The sequence below is a fragment of the Geotrypetes seraphini genome, chromosome 2 (assembly GCF_902459505.1).
Source record: "Geotrypetes seraphini chromosome 2, aGeoSer1.1, whole genome shotgun sequence".
Taxonomy (NCBI): domain Eukaryota; kingdom Metazoa; phylum Chordata; class Amphibia; order Gymnophiona; family Dermophiidae; genus Geotrypetes; species Geotrypetes seraphini.
The window spans coordinates 260,049,010-260,067,148 of NC_047085.1; the positions used below are offsets into that span (position 1 = coordinate 260,049,010).

At 40.6% G+C, this 18,139-nt stretch overlaps 1 protein-coding gene across 5 annotated transcripts in view; it reads left to right on the forward strand.

The window, feature by feature from the left end:
* The window catches only part of TAB1 (TGF-beta activated kinase 1 (MAP3K7) binding protein 1), a 195,424-nt gene that overhangs the window by 21,391 nt on the left and 155,894 nt on the right, over positions 1-18,139 (forward strand). For 4 of the 5 annotated variants that reach the window (XR_004537960.1, XM_033929487.1, XM_033929483.1 and 1 more), the window contains 2 exons: positions 6,630-6,766; positions 11,582-11,738. Coding sequence is in view for 4 of the 5 variants with exons in the window: in XM_033929487.1 (XP_033785378.1) it covers positions 6,630-6,766; positions 11,582-11,738 (294 nt within the window). In the remaining variant the exon portion in view is untranslated. The remainder of the gene's footprint in view (positions 1-6,629; positions 6,767-11,581; positions 11,739-18,139) is intronic. The other variant, XM_033929485.1, reaches the window with a different exon arrangement.

Consider the following 18,139-nt stretch of genomic DNA (forward strand, 5'->3'; position numbering starts at 1 on the left):
TCCTCTGATAGTGAGTGGTGACTTTAATTTAGCCCATGATCCAACATTAGATCTAATCCTAAACCACTTGAGTCTGTTAACTATACTAAGGGCATATCCCTATTCTGTAATTTTCTTGATCTTGTGTTCCATCTTTCAGAAAAAGATTATACTCATTTGTCTCAAGCTCATAATACACAATCTAGAATTGACTGTTTGTTGATTTCTAGAGCCAATCAGTGCACTTGTAAGAACCTACTTCTATAGGTTAAGACTGATCAGATCATTATCTGCTTTCCTTGATGAATCATCATTAAATATATTAATACACTCATTAGTCATATCAAAAAGAAATATGCAGATTACAAATTCTGCAAAACACTGCAATAAAAATAATTACGAAAAAGAAAAAATTTGATCATGTAACACCACTTCTAAAGGAAAAACATTGGTTACCAGTAAACTACAGAATCACGTACAAAATAGCATTACTTACACATAAAATACTTATAAACAAAGCCCCTACATTCTTAGAAAGATATCTAATACCGTATGCCCCCATAAAATCTTTAAGATTGGAAGATAAATCTTTACTGGTAGTTCCTTCATTAAAAATTATATATTCTAGGAGAGATATGATCTTTTCTGTTACAGCCCCTCAAATTTGGAACTCACTTCCACTTAATATAAGAGAGGAAAATTACTGAGCAAGTTTAAAAGTCTCCTAAAGAGTTGGTTATTTAAGGATGCTTTTTAATGGATTTATTCTAAGTTACAATAGACTAGGAAGACGATCTAGTAAAATTAAGCAGGTTTTTGTTCACCGACCTTTTATGTCATGAGACCTTCCTTATTTTTAGAATTGTATTTAAGCCAACTGTTGTCAGTCCTGATTTCCCTAAATGTATTATTATAATTAGTATTAATTGTTATGTTTGTGTGTTTTTATTTTAACCTAATGCTTAACTTATGTAAATCGCATTGGATTTGGAGTATGTGAGTAAATCAAAGAATTTAAATAAACTTGAAAACTTAAAACTACTCACATTGGCCCTTATGGAGTTTCTGATTATGCCATGCAGTGGCTTAGGATGGACTGGGTTCCTTTACAAAAGGAGATTTCCAATTCCTGTTATTAGGACCAACGATTTAGGGATTACATACTTAACAAATGAGAAGACTTTAAAATTTCATTATGCTGGCCATGCAGATCAACTAACAACTATTGGGAAACAGTGAAAGTTTCCATGTTTTCCAAACTTGTGGGTGCCGGTTCGTGTGGTTGACAATCAACCACTAAGCATCCTTTATAGAATTAAGCCTAGCTGTGCTTTGAGGGGAGAATATAGCTGGAGATTATAGTTTATGCCTCTAGGAAACGAGAAATAAGGGATCAAGAAATATTGAGATTAAATAGACATGTTAGGAAGGATAGAGTGTTCGGCTGCCATCCCACAGACAATAATAAAAATAAATTCTAGTGCAATGTATCTAGTAGTCCTGAACGGTAGGGTTTTATCCCTGAACCCGCAAGTTGCTGCAGAAGGATGTTGCACATTTTTTGACTCTGCCTCAAGTTTTCCCTTTTGCATGCAAGTTGAGAAGGTGTCTTTCTGATCAGCCCTGCTGTATTTAAAATTATTTTAGAGGGTTTTTCACATCTGAAGTTCAAGGCTTTCATGCCCAAAAGTTCCTACTTGATGAGAAGATGCAGACTCATATGACGGAATAGCTGGACAGCTGGACAGCCCTCAAGGACACCTGTCTAGCTAGCCTACTTTAATATTTTTGAGGCTCGTGGTTCATCCCTCAGTAGCTTGCTCGCATCCCTGATTTATCAGGAGCTTGAGCACAGGCTGTTTGGCTCTGTGTCCCTTGTTTGGTAAAAAGGTTTTTATAAATTTATATTTGTCACAATAAATTCTGCCTGCATCTTGTACACATCTGCAGTTGGTTTTTGTTTGTTCCTGGTTGGTTTTTTTCTGCAGACAAGGTTGGACCCCTCCTTCCTTTTTTGTTGCTCTGGCTCTGTGTCCAGCCAGACTGACAACCAGAAGATCACACTTTCTGTGTAGAATTTGAGGCACAGTCTTCTCCAGCTTCCCAGCTGTAGGCTCTGAGCTGACACAGACAGGCTCCACATGGCACAGTAAGTAAGGCCTATGGGGAAAATCAGAGGGGTCTGAATTTTGTGATTTTGGAGGTTTCTGAGTCCTCACCGCTACACATTTTTTTGTTTTTCAATTTTTGCCTCCAGGCAGTTTTTGAGACAGAATCGCTTCCATAGTGACTATCTTGGATTTCTCAAAAAATTTTTAAAGCCTCTATTTTCTTCACCCCCCCCCCCCCACTTGATTTTGCTTAAAATCGATAGGGATGGACATCTCAGGCCTTTCTACCCCTTGATCAGTCCTCTTCATGAGCTCTCTAGGTAACAGCAGCTTCGAAATGGATGAACACCTAACATAGCAGACGATATCTTCTTCCTCATACAGCTAGATCCCGCCTCCACCAGTATCCCAGGAAAAACGGAAAACTGCATTGTTTGGTGGTAGGGTTGCCTGTGGATGGACCTCATGGCCTCAACAGTGAACAAAAAGGCAGATCGCTTTTACAGCCGAAGATCCAAGTCCATTTTTGTCTGTTCTATGCTTATATTTGCTTATATTTCTTGTTTTGTGATCTTTCATTGAATTATTAATAAAACAGATTTAAATAAAATTTTTAATTGAAATGCAGCTCTGATGTATAAAATCATGCAGACACTTGCACATAGGGATTGACAGACTGTGGGTGCCAAGTTACTGTGGTACCTAGATATTGACCAGGCTGCCTGAGATTTCGGGTCCCCAATGTTGTTGGGGTTTTTTTTTTTAAAGAAACAAATGGAACAATACCACCACAGTATCAGGACAAGATGATGAAGTTTTTGTTATAAAAGCAATTCTTAAATGTGAAAAATATTTTAATCCAGACCAGGATTGAACATGGTCTGTGTTTAGGCAAAAGAGTGCCTTCCTTATGTGTGTTCAGATTGTGTTACAAATGGGACTCCTGTTTGAGACAAACAGTACATATCGACATTTATCGATATTGAGAAACTAACATGCTGTGATAAGCGTCGATATGTACTGTTTGTCTCAAATGTGTGTGTTCAGATCGTAATACTACTTATTTCTGTAGTGCTGCTAGACGTATGCCGTGCTGTACATCAACATGTAAGAGACGATCCCTGTTCAATAGAGCTTACAATCTAATTAAAACAGGCAAACAGGACAATTAGGGATTAGGGAATTACTCACAGAAGGAATGATAAAACAGACATGGCCATGGGTACTTTACAAGTGAGTGAGTGTGATACAAACAGGATTCCTGAGGAAGGCACTGTTATCAATTCAATTCGAGCATTTATATTCTGCTACCATTCAGTTTGATTTGGTGCAAATTACAAAAAGACAAAACCCTTAAAGCAAAGGGAAAGTATGTATATGTAAAAACTGAATGATACGTTTGGGCTCTTTTTCTGTAACATGAACTGTGTTGGATCTTGTTTTGGATTATAATATTATTTTCAACATTTGAGAATTGCTCTTACAATATTTTCTGCAGATACTGTGATATTATTCCCACCTTTATATTGGTTTTCTTCATTCATTTTTTCCCCTCCATTGATTGTCACTAGAGAAACTACTGTGATAGTGTCCGAAGATCTAAAGGCGAAAAAACAGTGTGACAAGGCAGTGGCTGCTGCCAGAAGGATTCTGGGCTGTATAAAGAGAGGCGTAGTCAGTAGAAGAAAGAAGGTGTTGATGCCCCTGTACAGGTCATTGGTGAGGCCCCACTTGGAGTATTGTCTTCAGTTTTGGAGACCGTATCTGGCGAAAGACGTAAGAAGACTTGAGGCGGTCCAGAGGAGGGCGACGAAAATGATAGGAGGCTTGCACCAGAAGACATATGAGGAGAGACTGGAAGCCCTGAATATGTATACCCTAGAGGAAAGGAGAGACAGGGGAGATATGATTCAGACGTTCAAATACTTAAAGGGTATTAACGTAGAACAAAATCTTTTCCAGAGAAAGGAAAATGGTAAAACCAGAGGACATAATTTGAGGTTGAGGGGTGGTAGATTCAGGGGCAATGTTAGGAAATTCTACTTTACGGAGAGGGTGGTGGATGCCTGGAATGCGCTCCCGAGAGAGGTGGTGGAGAGTAAAACTGTGACTGAGTTCAAAGAAGCGTGGGATGAACACAGAAGATTTAGAATCAGAAAATAATATTAAAGATTGAACTAGGCCAGTTACTGGGCAGACTTGTACGGTCTGTGTCTGTGTATGGCCGTTTGGAGGAGGATGGGCAGGGGAGGGCTTCAATGGCTGGGAGGGTGTAGATGGGCTGGAGTAAGTCTTAACAGAGATTTCGGCAGTTGGAACCCAAGCACAGTACCGGGTAAAGCTTTGGATTCTCGCCCAGAAATAGCTAAGAAGAAAAAAAAAAAAAAAAATTTTTAAATTGAATCAGGTTGGGCAGACTGGATGGACCATTCGGGTCTTTATCTGCCGTCATCTACTATGTTACTATGTTACTATGTTACTGAGTTTCTGCAGTCCATACTGTATGGCTTAACTCAGTAAATTTGAGCCATCTGATGATGCAGGAGTTTCATGAGACTTGAGACAAGACAGCTGGAGGCTTGTGCATCACATGGCTTAAAAGTTGCTGAAAGCTGAGCCAAACAGTGCAAACTGTAGCAACACTGCTCTTTCTTCAGCAACTGATAGCAAAATGAGGGGGGGGGGTAGATAATGAGATGCACCAAGCCCACTAGTAGTGTGAAGGCAAGAGATGACTGGTTACCTGGTGAAGGAGGGGACTGCTAGAGTAGAAGTAGGAGGAATGTGTCAGATGGAGCGAGAGTGAGTAAAGACTCTCAAAAATATAATGCAGTTGCCTGGTTTCCAACGGTTTAGCCTGCATGCATTTTAGTGGCAGATTATCAAAAATGATTATCTCAGTCTTTAGCGAGTTTTCTAGCAGTCTCCAACACTGCTATGCAAATGGGCTCTTCAACATTGACATGAGCACTCCGGTGGAGTCTTGAAAATCGCCGAGCCATTCTCCAAGAGCGGCGTTGGCTTTTGGCGACAAAAATCAGCGACTGGTCTGGAGGTGCCAGTACAGTGACAGCAGTGTTAAAAGTTCATCTTGTGTGTGTTTTGACTGTGCAGCAGGAGAATGCTGTCTCTCCTGTCCAGCAGTGGGAGAAATGCCCAATGTCTCCTGCCACCAACCAACACCCCCCAGCTCCCCTCGGCAGTGCGAGAGATGTCCAATCTCTCCCGCCCAACTAACCCCCCCCACAGCAGGAGATATGCCCAATCTCTCCTGGCCAACCAACACCCCACCCGACCAACACCCTGCCAGCTCCCCTCAGCAGCGGGAGAGTTACCCATGCTCTCCCGCAACCACGCGACCCTCTCCCCGTGTCTCTGATGACCCCCCCCCCTTTATTTTCAGATGGCTGGCCAGAGGAATGCCTACTCCCTCTTCAAAATGGCAGGCCTTCCCCACCCCGGTGCATCCTGAGGCTCTGATTGGCCCAGGTTGTGTAAGGCCCCCTCCTATGGGCACATGCAAATTTAGCGAGTCTTTGCTACTTTCCGCCAACCTCATTTGCATGAGCTTTTTTTTTTTTTTGGGGGAGAATGACTCGCTTTTTTACAATCGCTAGCCCTGAGGGTGGTAGAGTTATGAGTGAAAGAGAGTGGGGGTGAGAATCCCAAGCCATGGTGATAACATGAAACAAAAAGGTAATTAATTGCTGCTCCATCTGATTAGTTGGGTGCATCACACTGCTGATGGCATACTTGTGGAGGGGAAGCTTTTGACTTCTAGTGAAGATCCAGTCCACATCTAGCAGGTTAAAATATCCCACCATCAACACCCTTCATTTCAATTTTAAGTGTCTTTGACTAAATGTCTGACACATTTGGCTGTGTCCAGGTTTGCAGGTCATCATAGTCCAAATGCCAGATTGCTTTTGGGGAGAAAGGGAAGTTGCTTAATCATACTGTACTCCAAGTGAAAGCAGTTTATCTAATCAGTTTGTTTTGCTCCTCCCCTCCTCCTCCCTGTTGCTTTATGAATGACAGAGGAAGGTGCTGGAGAAAAATAGTATTAATATGAGAAGTTTAAGATAATTAAAGGACAGAGATTCTTTCAGGTGTGCATGATCTGAGGAAAACATTTATTTATGGGGTGCATGGAGTCTATTGGCATTGTCTTTAATGAATTCTCTTGTGTGGTTTGCGCTTTTATTTGTAGAGAAAGCTGTAGCTTGGATTGTACAGGTATTTATCCACTTAGTATGGGTGTATTTTCTGCACTCAGAGGTTATTAGATTAAATCCTAGGGCTGGTCCTTGTGACCCAGGGCAAGTCACTTAATCCTCCATTGTCCCAGGTACAAATAAGTACCTGTATATATGTAAACCGCTTTGAGTGCAGTTATATAATTACAAAAAGGCGGTATATAAATCCCAATCCCTTTCCCCTTAATGATGAACATTGTGCATGTCTGCTGCCTTTTCCATTTGTGTTTTTATATTCTTATCTGCTTAATATGTTTATTCCTTCTCTTAACTGAATGCCAAGGAGCAGCAGCCGAGCTGGACTGATGACCTTCCTCTTTGTCAGCTCTCAGGAGTGGGCACGGCTCCAAACTGTATGTACACCACTGATGGCAAAGGAAAGGAGGAACATCCCTGGGAAGATAACTGGCTGAAATTCAGGTGAGGGCCATTTCCCATGCTTGGCAGTCTCGCTAGTTTGTATAGTGCGAATCTTGACTTTTCTCCAGCGGAATATATAATCCTCTTCAGCTAATAGCAGGATTAAAAAATGTCCCTTCACCAAAACCTGCTCAACATTTCTGCTGTCTCCAAGCCATTCTAATCAGTTTATATTTCTGCAGTGCCCATAGTGGAATGAACATGTGATGTATAGGCAGAGGAGGCTGACATCCAGTGATCTGTACACTTATTGAAACTAAGGGCTCCTTTTACGAAGCCTCATTAGAAGCTTTATCGCACACACATTTTTAGTGCGTGCTAACCCCTGCGCTAGCCGAAAAACTACCACCTGCTCAAGAGGAGGCGGTAGCGGCTAGCGCAGCCGGCAAATTAGCGCACGCCATTACGCACATTAAACTGCTAACGCGGCTTTGTAAAAGGAGCCCTAAATGTTAGAGTGCTGCTATCCTCAAGACTTCTTTTTTCCCTTTCTTCTTCTTTGGCTCCTCCTCTTCCTTTCTGTTACAGAAACTCATGCATTTTCTGCAGTTTCTCTGATTCTTTCTACGAAAAATCTTTGTATTAAATGAATCAGTGCATTGATCCAGTCCCTTGCATGATATCTTCCATAAAATTTCTTTGTAATATCTATGTCTCTGTAGCAATTCTAATATTGTGTAAGCTGCAATGATTCCTAGCTGACATTCGCAGGATACCAGAGTTGATATGGTATGGTAATCAAAATAACATCACAGAATTAACAGTGAAATTTACAAGAGAGTTGTTATACTGCGGAAAAATTCCTCCACCCCATAACATACCTTTACCAAAATATCAACACCCATAAGAAGTCTTTAGTCTTCTAACTTCCCATTACATTGAAATCCTTCCCACCAATAATCTGTAACCCTCCCAAGACAGACTAAAGACTGAGAGTAAAGTATATAAGTCTAAATCATTGAACACTATATTACATGATTTGGATGGTAACTGTTACATAAGGTTCCCGTATTAACCAAAGCCTCCTCTTCTGTTGCAGTCTTGATTCTTTCCAAAGCAGGCCCAGACACCCCTTGGGAGGGGCCTTAAGCGTCTGAGCCAATCAGGGCCTTAGGCATGATGGGCCATGATGCACCAGGGAGGGAAAGCCCTGCTATTCTGGAGCAGTGAGCCTAAGAGCAGGTTGGACTGCGCTTCCGTCCTGCTCCAGTGTCTCTGAGAAGGTATTGGGGGGGACGGCGGGAGACCTCTGGTGGCAGGAGGGAGTGGGCATCCCTCCTGCCTTTTTTCAGGGTGGGGAGGATAGAGAATGGGGGTGCACCTGGCACCGAGTGACTGCAAAAGAAACATTTTTAAGCTCATCCTTTTGAAGAAAGATTGCAGTGGCTAATATTAAACACTAGAGGGTGATGGTGAACTATAACATAATCTAGCCACATTGGCACATGCAAGACATAGTACGTACATTCTGTGCGTTTAGGAGCAATGAAACATTTTTTTGGTATTTTGTGTGTGTGTGTGTATATATATATAAATAATTTTTTTAGGGCTTCTCTGTCAATGACAGTGAAAAACATTGAATGTTTTCACCTTTTGCTATCCTGAGCCAATTTTTATTGGCTTCTTTCTCTTCCTCCACCTCACACTAAGCTTGATATTCTTTTGGTTCAAAAATGTCTAATTTTATGTTTAATTCGGTTCATTTAGGCTTTTATTTCTAACATAACACTGATGAGTAATTTTGGGGTCTGCCAAGTTTTTTCAAAAAAGGATTAATCATGGAGGATGAGGAGGAGTTGATTTTCACTGGGCAAGGGCAGGAATGTAGAGGTGCTATGCCTTTAAAGGGTCAGTGTTCAGGAGGGGAGGGGAGCAATCGCAATGCAGTGTGGATTTTTGAGGTGAGATAAGGAGCAAAGTGAATGCAGCATTTGGGAGCAGTGCCAAGTTGGCTGGTTATATGGCTTGATCACTTGGAGTGCCAGGAGTGGTGTGGGGGATCCAGCATCAACACTGGGAATGGCTTCTGCCTCAAGGTTGTGCAGTGTCTGCTGCAGTGTGACATGGAGGCTGTGGTTGAGCTCGCAAAGTGCTTTCTTTGCTTAAGGCAGTTTCATTATTCATGTGGAGCTTTTGTGGGACATGCCTTCTATGAAGGGAGGAGGCTGTCCAATGTAAGTGGTGGCATTTTAGCTTATTAGGAAGTCTCTTCTATTCAGGGCAGTACGGAAATTCCTGCCATTTAGCAGGGCTTGCTTGTGTTTTCTTGGACATAGTTCAAGAGGGGGCTTCAGAAATACTGAAACGGCAGGCTTGCAGGAGCCAGGGGTTCTTCCCTAGCTTAAGGAAGGGAAGCTTTTCCCCTGGATTCATTTACCTCATGCATCTGGCCTTTTTGATGGATCAGTCTCAATTGACCCCTGTGGTTCAACCTTTCAAGAGGTTGGGTAAGGTCACTAGGAAACCCAGATCTTTTAAGTAATTTGGAACTGTTCCATGAGGGTAAGTATTTCTTAAACTGGATGCAGAAACTAATTGTAAGCCCTTGTAATACTTTAATACTGTTTTGAAAAGGTGGCAGTATTTTTACGTGTAAACCATAAAATGCACAGTGTAGAACAGTATCTCTCAAACTGTGTGCCCTGAAGAGATTCCGGGTGTGCTACGAGAAATTCCAGAATTTTACTTTATTTTAAATTCCCTTCTTAAGTATACACTAGAATAGATGACATGTATGTCGCATACACAAGAATCTGTCAATGTTATGAGCGTCTGTGCGTGTAAGGATACAGCCATCCAGACAAGCATCATTCTTTGACGTGATTGTCCTTGAAAACTAATAGCAAGTAATTTTGTTTTTATACAGTAGTTATCCTAACTTGAGCAGCAAAGCAAGCAATACTTTGTTACCGTTTGTATCTTATCTGTGCAAACTTGGATTTTCAGCTCTGACAGAAATTAAATTGAAAAAAAGAGAACGACTTCAGATGGTGGATGATGAAATGCATGTTTGCTTGTCGACTATTGAGCTGCGTTTTGAGTTACTTTGTACTCAAAAACAAGCACATCCATTTCATTGATTAGCAATTCTATTCTATCTACTTTAGATTCACCTTTGTTACAAATACCCATACATAGCTTAAAGAACTTTAAATAAATACCACTCAAATTTAATTTTTTGTTGGTTTTGCAATTTTATAATTTCAATTATATTGTGCCGTGAAAAACATTTACTTCATTTAGTGTGCTGGAGCTAAAAATGAAAGTTTGAATGATACTGGTGTAGAAGATGTAAATGCTTTATTTAAAACTGAGAGATGGAAAGATTCAGAAAAGAGAGACTGAGGATATAAGGGGTTGACATGATGGGCTGACAGGGCAAGATTAACCACAGGAAGAAGATACAGTCTACTTAGAAGTCTTGTAAAACAGTATATAGCAGCTTTCAGACTACTCCAAGAGAATGATGCGGGGAAAATATTTGTCCCCGTCACTGCCCCATCCCCATAAGCTTGGTCCCTGCCCTGTCTCCATCCCTGTAAACTGACTGATCCCATCCGCGCAAGTCTCGAATAGTTATGATTTTATATTAAACTTATTTTATTATAGTATAAAAAGAAACAATATTCTGTACAATTGTCATTTTATAAACACAAATACAGAGCAAGTATCAACAAAACCCCTGTCTCTCCTCCCCTTCGCAAATATCCCCTTCACTATCGAAAAAACTGAACAAGCCAAATTACTACAGAATGCTACATACAAAAATCAAGCTAACAGAATACTTCAGTCACACATGACAGGAATAGTGTTAGGGGAGTGCAACTAGGGCAACTGCCCCCTGGTCAGAGAGAGCCCTAAGCTAGTTGGAAGCTAAAGAAGCACAGCCTGGGCTTTGTGGTCCCCAGCTATGTCTAAAACCAGTTCTAGCAGGATACATATTTCAATTCTGATATATTCTAATCACAAAACAGAAAATAGAAAAATTTTTTTCTACCTTTTGTTCTGTTAATTTTATTTTTCAAATCACATTGGTCTCAGTCTCTGGTTTTGGTTTCCTTCTGTCTTCTTTATGGCATGGCTGACTCCTGAAGGTAAAATAGGTGCGAGAGTAGCTGGGGAGGAGATGCCGAGTCCACCCCAGGTGCAATTTTTTTTAGTGCAAGAGCAAGACTTTTACTGCTCCCACCGGGCAGTGAAAGGTCTTGTTCCCCATTCTTGCGGTAAACCAGCTGTGGATTTTCTCGTTTTTGTGGACTTACTGCGGAACCACAATTTACCATGGTAGATGGTCCCCATGCCATAGTTTACATGCATGTTAGGCACAGGCCCAAAACTTTCTTAGAGATGAGCAGTTCTGCATGTGTGTTTTGACATAAATTGGGGAGCTTTGTGCTCATTTACCATGATTGAGTGATGTCTGCACTGACTGGGAGTTGAAAGAAGTATATCAGTAGAAATGAATGGGAGGGATATAGTCATGTCTCTGCTGCTTTCTGAGTGTGTGCTTATTCTGCTGCCTTGTTTTAGCTTTTATGGTCCATTTCCATAGAACTAATCTTATGCATACATCCCTTTTGCTTCCTTTTCATTTATTCAGTTTGCAGACATTTACACAAAATTCAGTGTTTGCTTCATAGCCTTTGTCCTTTGCTACCTTGAGCAATACATCTGTCTTTGATAAAACACATCCTTGTTAGTACATAAACAGATATTAAATTATCGTTTGCATGCTAAGTACTTTAGATACATGTTCACGTTCATTCCTCATATGTTCTGTAAAAATAAATTAATCTTGTGATTGTCTATGTCTAGCAGGAGTGAAAACAATGTATTCCTGTATGGTGTCTTTAATGGCTATGATGGGATCCGTGCCACCAACTTTGTGGGGCAGAGACTCTCTGCTGAGCTGCTGCTGGGGCAGCTGAATCTGGAGCATTGTGACGCTGATGTCCGCAGAATCCTATTGCAGGTAGGGTAGGGAGATGGGGATCCTGGTGACACATCTCCTCCTCTTTCCTCTATTACACAAGGTTTTCACTATGTTTAGCATGCTTTGAGTTTATATTGTGTGAAACAAGATTATTTATTTGTTCATTTATTTAGTCAGTCCTCCCAAAGGAGCCCAGAATGGGTTACAAGAGTACATTCACAATATAGGTTAGGACATGACAGACATAACTTAAGTGGTAATATAGTCTTTACAACCAAAAATAGGAGTCAGAGGTCCAACTGTCTGCAGTAAAAAACAATCCAAAGCAAACAAAACAGAAGACTGCAGCCCTTGTACACGATGAAGGCAGACTTTATTTATAACAAGTAAATCATTAATTAAAAACCTCTTTCTAGGCAAGGGCCCCAACACGGTCCGTGTTTCGTACAATCTTCATCAGGGGTCCTATTAGGTAAAAAGAAAAAGGTATCAAAGAGGTTTTTAATTAATGATTTACTTGTTATAAATAAAGTCTGCCTTCATCGTGTACAAGGTCTGCAGTCTTCTGTTTTGTTTTAATATAGTCTTTACAGACATAGCATATTTGGTAATGCAACATCTCCGTTGCAGTCATAACATAGATGATAGTACAGTTTCTGCATTACAGGCCTGAACATGGTTGATAGTCTAGCATCTGCGTTACACTAGGTAGCAATTGAATTATACCAGTTTCAGCTCTGTTTGACAACCCTTTTAGTCTCTAATTGTAAATTTACTGGGCATCACTTCAGTAGACATTACTATTTGATTGGCAATATACAGACACATATAATAAACAGTCTCTACCCATTGAAGCTTATAGTCTAGTCAAGACAGACAGACAGATGACACGCAATGAAAAAATGAGAGGTTCTGAGTTAAGGTGCCAAAGCCATGCTGTGAAAATCTAAAGCAGTCATAGCTATGATTAATTGAGGAAGAAGCAACACTTCATTGAAGAAAGCTGTAAGAACAGAAGTATCGTAGGAACTGATTTAAAAAAATAATTAATGGAATGTGACCCTGAAAAGCAGTTACCAGTCCCCAAGCATTTTCTGCAACAGTAGGGAGGGTAAGAGGGATTATATGAGAGCAAGCAGAAGTAATCTTGTAAATAGCAAAATAAGTTAATATGATTTATGGTTTATTTATTTGAATCCTGCCTTTCCCAAAGCGGGTCACAATACATACATACATACTCATCACAACAAACATAACAATACATATATAGATTACCAACAATAAAATCAATTTAGCGCCAGCGCTCCAAGTACATCTTAACAATTAAACATCAGGCTCCATACTTAATTTGACAAAAGGGGTGTCTCTTTAATAATCGTTTTAAAATTCTGCAGATCTCTCTGGAGGGATGGGACGACTTTAGCTTTGACCAAAGATTAAGTTGGTTAAATCAACAAAAATTAAATCTATATAAGAAATCTTATTGAATAGGGAGGTGAATGCAGGGAATAGCTGAGAGAGTAGGTACTTTTTAAAACTTGTTAATTCTAAAAGTTTGCCCACCACCTTAAGAACATAAGAATAGCCTGACTGAGTTGCACCTTCCACGGTTATTTTCTTAATCAAAATTTGTTTCAACCTAACCATGTATCTTTCCCTCCCCCACCACCCCTTTACCTCTTTCCCCTTTTAAAGTAGAAGGAAAATGCAGGCCCTAGAGAAACATTAGGAGCCAAGCTACTGTAATGAAAAATTACTATCATTTTGGAAGCCTTATGCTGCTTTCTGCATGTATGAAAATGTGATTCATAGATTGGAATCTCCACGGGAGATCATTTCATAATGTACAGAGCTGTATGTCTTGCTTTTTCTGGTATGTATAAATAAAACAATCAGCAGGAACATTGACATTGTTCAGAGTTAAATCCACTACATTGCCATAGTGTCAATGTGCGTCTAAAAGGCAGCTCCTAGTCCTCATCTGGCTATCATTTCACAGCCAGTTAAGCATTTTCTGTAACAGCAGGAAGGATATGAGGGATTATATGTGGCCACATTACCATAGTGCCTCCCCTTTATCCCAGAATAAGCAGGCAGCATATTCCCACATGTGGGTGATGTCATCCATGGAGCCCCGGTACGGACAGCTTTAAGAAAGCATCACCACTTTAACTTTTTTAGAAAGTTCTTGATTGCCCGCACCGCGCATGCACGAGTGCTTTCCTGCCCGACATAGGCTCGCGGTACCTCAGTTCCAGTGTTCTTTCCCAAAACTCATTCTCATCCTGGCTAAACGACTCTTCATACTTTGGAATGCAAACGAACTTTGGCTTATTACTTACAGCGAACTCAGCCATATAAGATATCTCCTCAACTGTTTGTCTCATTTGATCCTACCAAGTTAGGACAACCTGTATCCAAGAGAACTATTTCAACATGGTTGGCGGCTTGTATCGCCTTCTGTTATGCTCAAACTGGGCTGCAACTTGGGGGGGGGGGTGTTACAGCACACAAAGTCTGAGCTATGGCAGCTTGAGTGGCTTTGCAAATTTTTTTTTCTTAATGGCCAACACTCCCTCCATCCTATTCTAGTAAGCTAGGGAGTCCCACATGTGGGAATATGCTGCCTGCTTGTCCTGGGATAAAGCACAGTTACTTACTGTAACAAGCGTTATCCAGAGAAAGCAAGAAGATATTCTCACAGTTCACCCATCTTCCCTGGTTGGCTTCTTAGCTTGCTTACGGAACTGAAGTACTGCAAGTCTACGTCGGGTGGGAAGGCACTCACGCATGCGTGGTGCAGGCAGTCGTGAAGTTTCTAAAAATTTAAAGTGGCAATGTACTTTTAAAGCTGTCCGTACCGGGGCACCCACATGTGAGAATATCTGCCTGTTGTCCCTGGATAACACCTGTTACAGTAAGTGACTGTGCTTTACTGCTATTTGTTCACTTTATTCACATGTAAAATCATTATCCCAGGACAAGCAGGCAGCCTATTCTCACGTGGGTATCGTCATCCACGGAGCCCAGATGCGGACAGCCTCGCAAGCAGACTTGCTTGAAGAAACTCAGAAATTTCAAGTCTGCCGCACCGCGCATGCGCGAATGTCTTCCAGCCCAGCGTCTCCTCAGCTCTCAGTTTTACGTGGAGCCGAGAAGTCCGTCTTTGACGCTCTGCACTGAACTTAGTTTGCTTCGTGTCTTCTCTCACCGCGGCTCGTGTTTTATTTGTTTATTACCGTGTCACAAGTTTTTCTTTTGGTTTTGTAAAAAAAAAAAAGCAACCTTGAATTTTTTTCGTCGACTGACTGGCGGGGCCTGTCGCATGCCCTCAGCCTGCGGGCTTCGACTTTGCGGTGGCTATCTTTCCTTCTATGTCCTGGCCGGTGATGTAGGCCGCTGTCAGGCCTACTTTGGTAATGATACCTCGAACCCTATATACTGGCTTCAAAAAGTATATATTTATTTTGTCAATCAATAACAGCTTACAAGAATAGATCATATAGTATAAAGTGTAACAGAAGGTGATGACCTCCAGGCCCAGAGGTCCTCTGATGTCTGTTCTGACCTTTCCTTCCTAAAGGCCTGGTTTTTATACATTTCTTAGTGGCCAACACCACGTTGGTTTACATCACATGATACATCCTTATTGGCTATTCTTACCTACGTCATGTTACATGTCTGCTCTGTTCTCCGTAAAGCCTACCTTTTCCCCGAAATGCCTGTTTCCCCACCATATTAGTATTTCCGAGCACAAGCCCCCCTCCCAACTTTAAACATCTCCGATACTTTCTATTAGATGATATTTCTTGTGAATTCTCTCTTCTGAGAATTCTGTCTTCTGACCACGGTCTGTTTATCTCTTCATGGTATCTGGCTGGGTGGGCCTTGGTGTAAAACCACAGCTAGCCCACAGCCTCAGGACCTGTTGCTTTTTCTCTAGTTTTACCTCTACAGTAGCTAATTGAACTCATAAAACAGCGTATTTCTCCATCTTTGCATGCTCTTCAGTTAATGGTGAAATATCTTTCCATAGTTAATCTACTGTTTCTATCATCTGCAGAGATAGATAAGGTAGATGTCAGTTGCAGGGGCCGAGAGCAGATTTTTCTGTAAAGAGAAAAGTGATCTTTGTCTTCTTTCCCATCCCCCTTCACCTGTCCAATGCCAGGACTTATCTTGGGATGTATCTCACTTCACCTGTCTTGCTAATGTCAGGACTTACAGGGACCAGAGCCTCCATGCTTTATTCTCTCTCATCCCCTCTTCAAAGCCCCTCCAGGTGGCTTTGACCCCTGTTCATTCGGTGAGGAGTTAGTTTGTATCAGAAACTGTATATTATGGGCCGGGGCTATGTGCTAGGAACTACCCATGGAAAAGGAAAGAGACAAGTACCCACCCTTGCTATGCTATCGAGGACAGAGCAGTATAACATGTCGTAGTGTACTTATTGCATATAATAATAAGCTAAGTTGTTAATAATTCAGATATTTGTGCAAAGCAGAAATCATGTAAGCAGTCGAGTGCTGCATTAAAATTTATACCTGCCGGGCTGTGATAAAAACATCAGCATAAATTACTGATGTAGTGGGGATAGGTGGTGACTCGTGGGAGGGGAAATCAGCTGCTGGTGTTTCATAGGGAGGTACATTAAAAATCAGCCAATTCAAGATTATCAAAAATGTTGTGTATGGGTCTGTGTAGGGGACTCTATTTCAACATTTGGGATAGTTCGGGCAACCAGGCATCTGCAGGGGTTCATAATTTAACCTGATACATTTTAATATATACTCTCTTTATGGCTTCATCCTGTTATGAGCATACTACATCCAAAAGGGATGGCGGGATAAATTAACAAGTTAGATTATTTCCATGCTCTTCCAAAACAGCTGGGATCGGTGCAGACTCGGCTGGGTCCAGACGCCAGGGGTGAAAGTCCAGGTAACCACATCAAATCTTACGTCATCATCCTTCAGCTGGGCTCATCACTTCTTCTTCACTGCAGTTCTCCTCAGCTTAGCAGCAAGAAAGGGAATGGAAAGAATCCAACTGGAGGGGAAAATAACTAGGGAGCTATTGTGGGAGTCAAAACAGGATGAAAATGCATAAAGTCACAATCAAGAAAAGCACATGAACTTGCAATAGGGCTGTTAGAAATAACTATGAACACATGAAAATATATATATGTACTAATACTGCATGAGTCCATAAAAGAGTTAAAGTGCAAATTAATAAGTCCATAATTAAAGCTGTAAAAGTTCAAGGTCATAAAGGTCATCCCGTCTTTGGTAGCAACAGTCAGGAAGTCTTCGCTGGTAAGTCTCGGCATTTATCCAGTTTCTTCTCTGGTAGCAAGATCCTTCCGTTGGGGCTCATCCGTCATCGGGGTTTCATACGGCCGAAAATCTTTCTTCCAGTGATGATATTTCAAATAGCATTAGTCCATAATTATGCAAATAAGTCCTTAATAGACATTAAAAGGATGTAAACACGGATTCTCATGTAGCATACAGCTTCCTCTGATAGGCAATTGTCTTTGTGTAGTGATCCATAATTAATAAGGCAAAAATATCTGTACTGTATATATCATTTAACTTGTTTCCAACAATACCTGAGCAATATTACTAACAGGATAAATACAGCGTTAAAAGATGACAAAAGAAAACAAAAACTTATCTGCTTTAATTCAGATAGGCTAAGGTCTAATATATGTATTGGCTGAATTATATTTGTCAGCCTAAGGGAGTTATAGTTACAATGGCATATGATGTTCAAAGGACAGGAGTAATATGCTAAACATAAATATGAATTAGCAAAGAGTCAAACCCAAGCAAAAGGATGGCTAAGATATAGCCTTAAACATATTAACACCTAGGTTATATTGAAACATACTAAAATAAAGAGGATAAACCCTAAAAATTAAAATAAAATAGGATTTATGGGAGAAATGTCCTTCCCATGGGATTCTATTAAATCATGGGTTCAATTTTGTTTCTTTCACTAATATTCTGAATGTCAGTCAGCAAAAAGACCTAAACTACAGTATTTTGAATTCCAATCAATAGGACTGGATATTTCCTTCACCAACTTATTAGAAAAGTTCTTAAACAACAGGTAGAACCATTTTTATTTTTTTTTTTATTTTTAAAGCCAAACGCTAATTGCATTGTGTTAAACCAAAAAGTATTTCTGTGTGTATCAGAGAATATGTAAGAAAAAGAAGAAGTAACATTTCTTTTACAAGTTCCAAGAAAAGGCAGAGAGAGAAAGACTGCTAGAAGTTTGGTTTTTTTTTTTCCGAAACTGTTATGATAAGTAAAGGAACAATAGTTTCCCTTTTATATTGCTGTTAACCGTGCAATGGGTTAACAGTACAGTACATGAAGAAAGCAGAAGTTACTTTCGCTTCGGTGTGTTAGCACAACATTAATTAATATTAC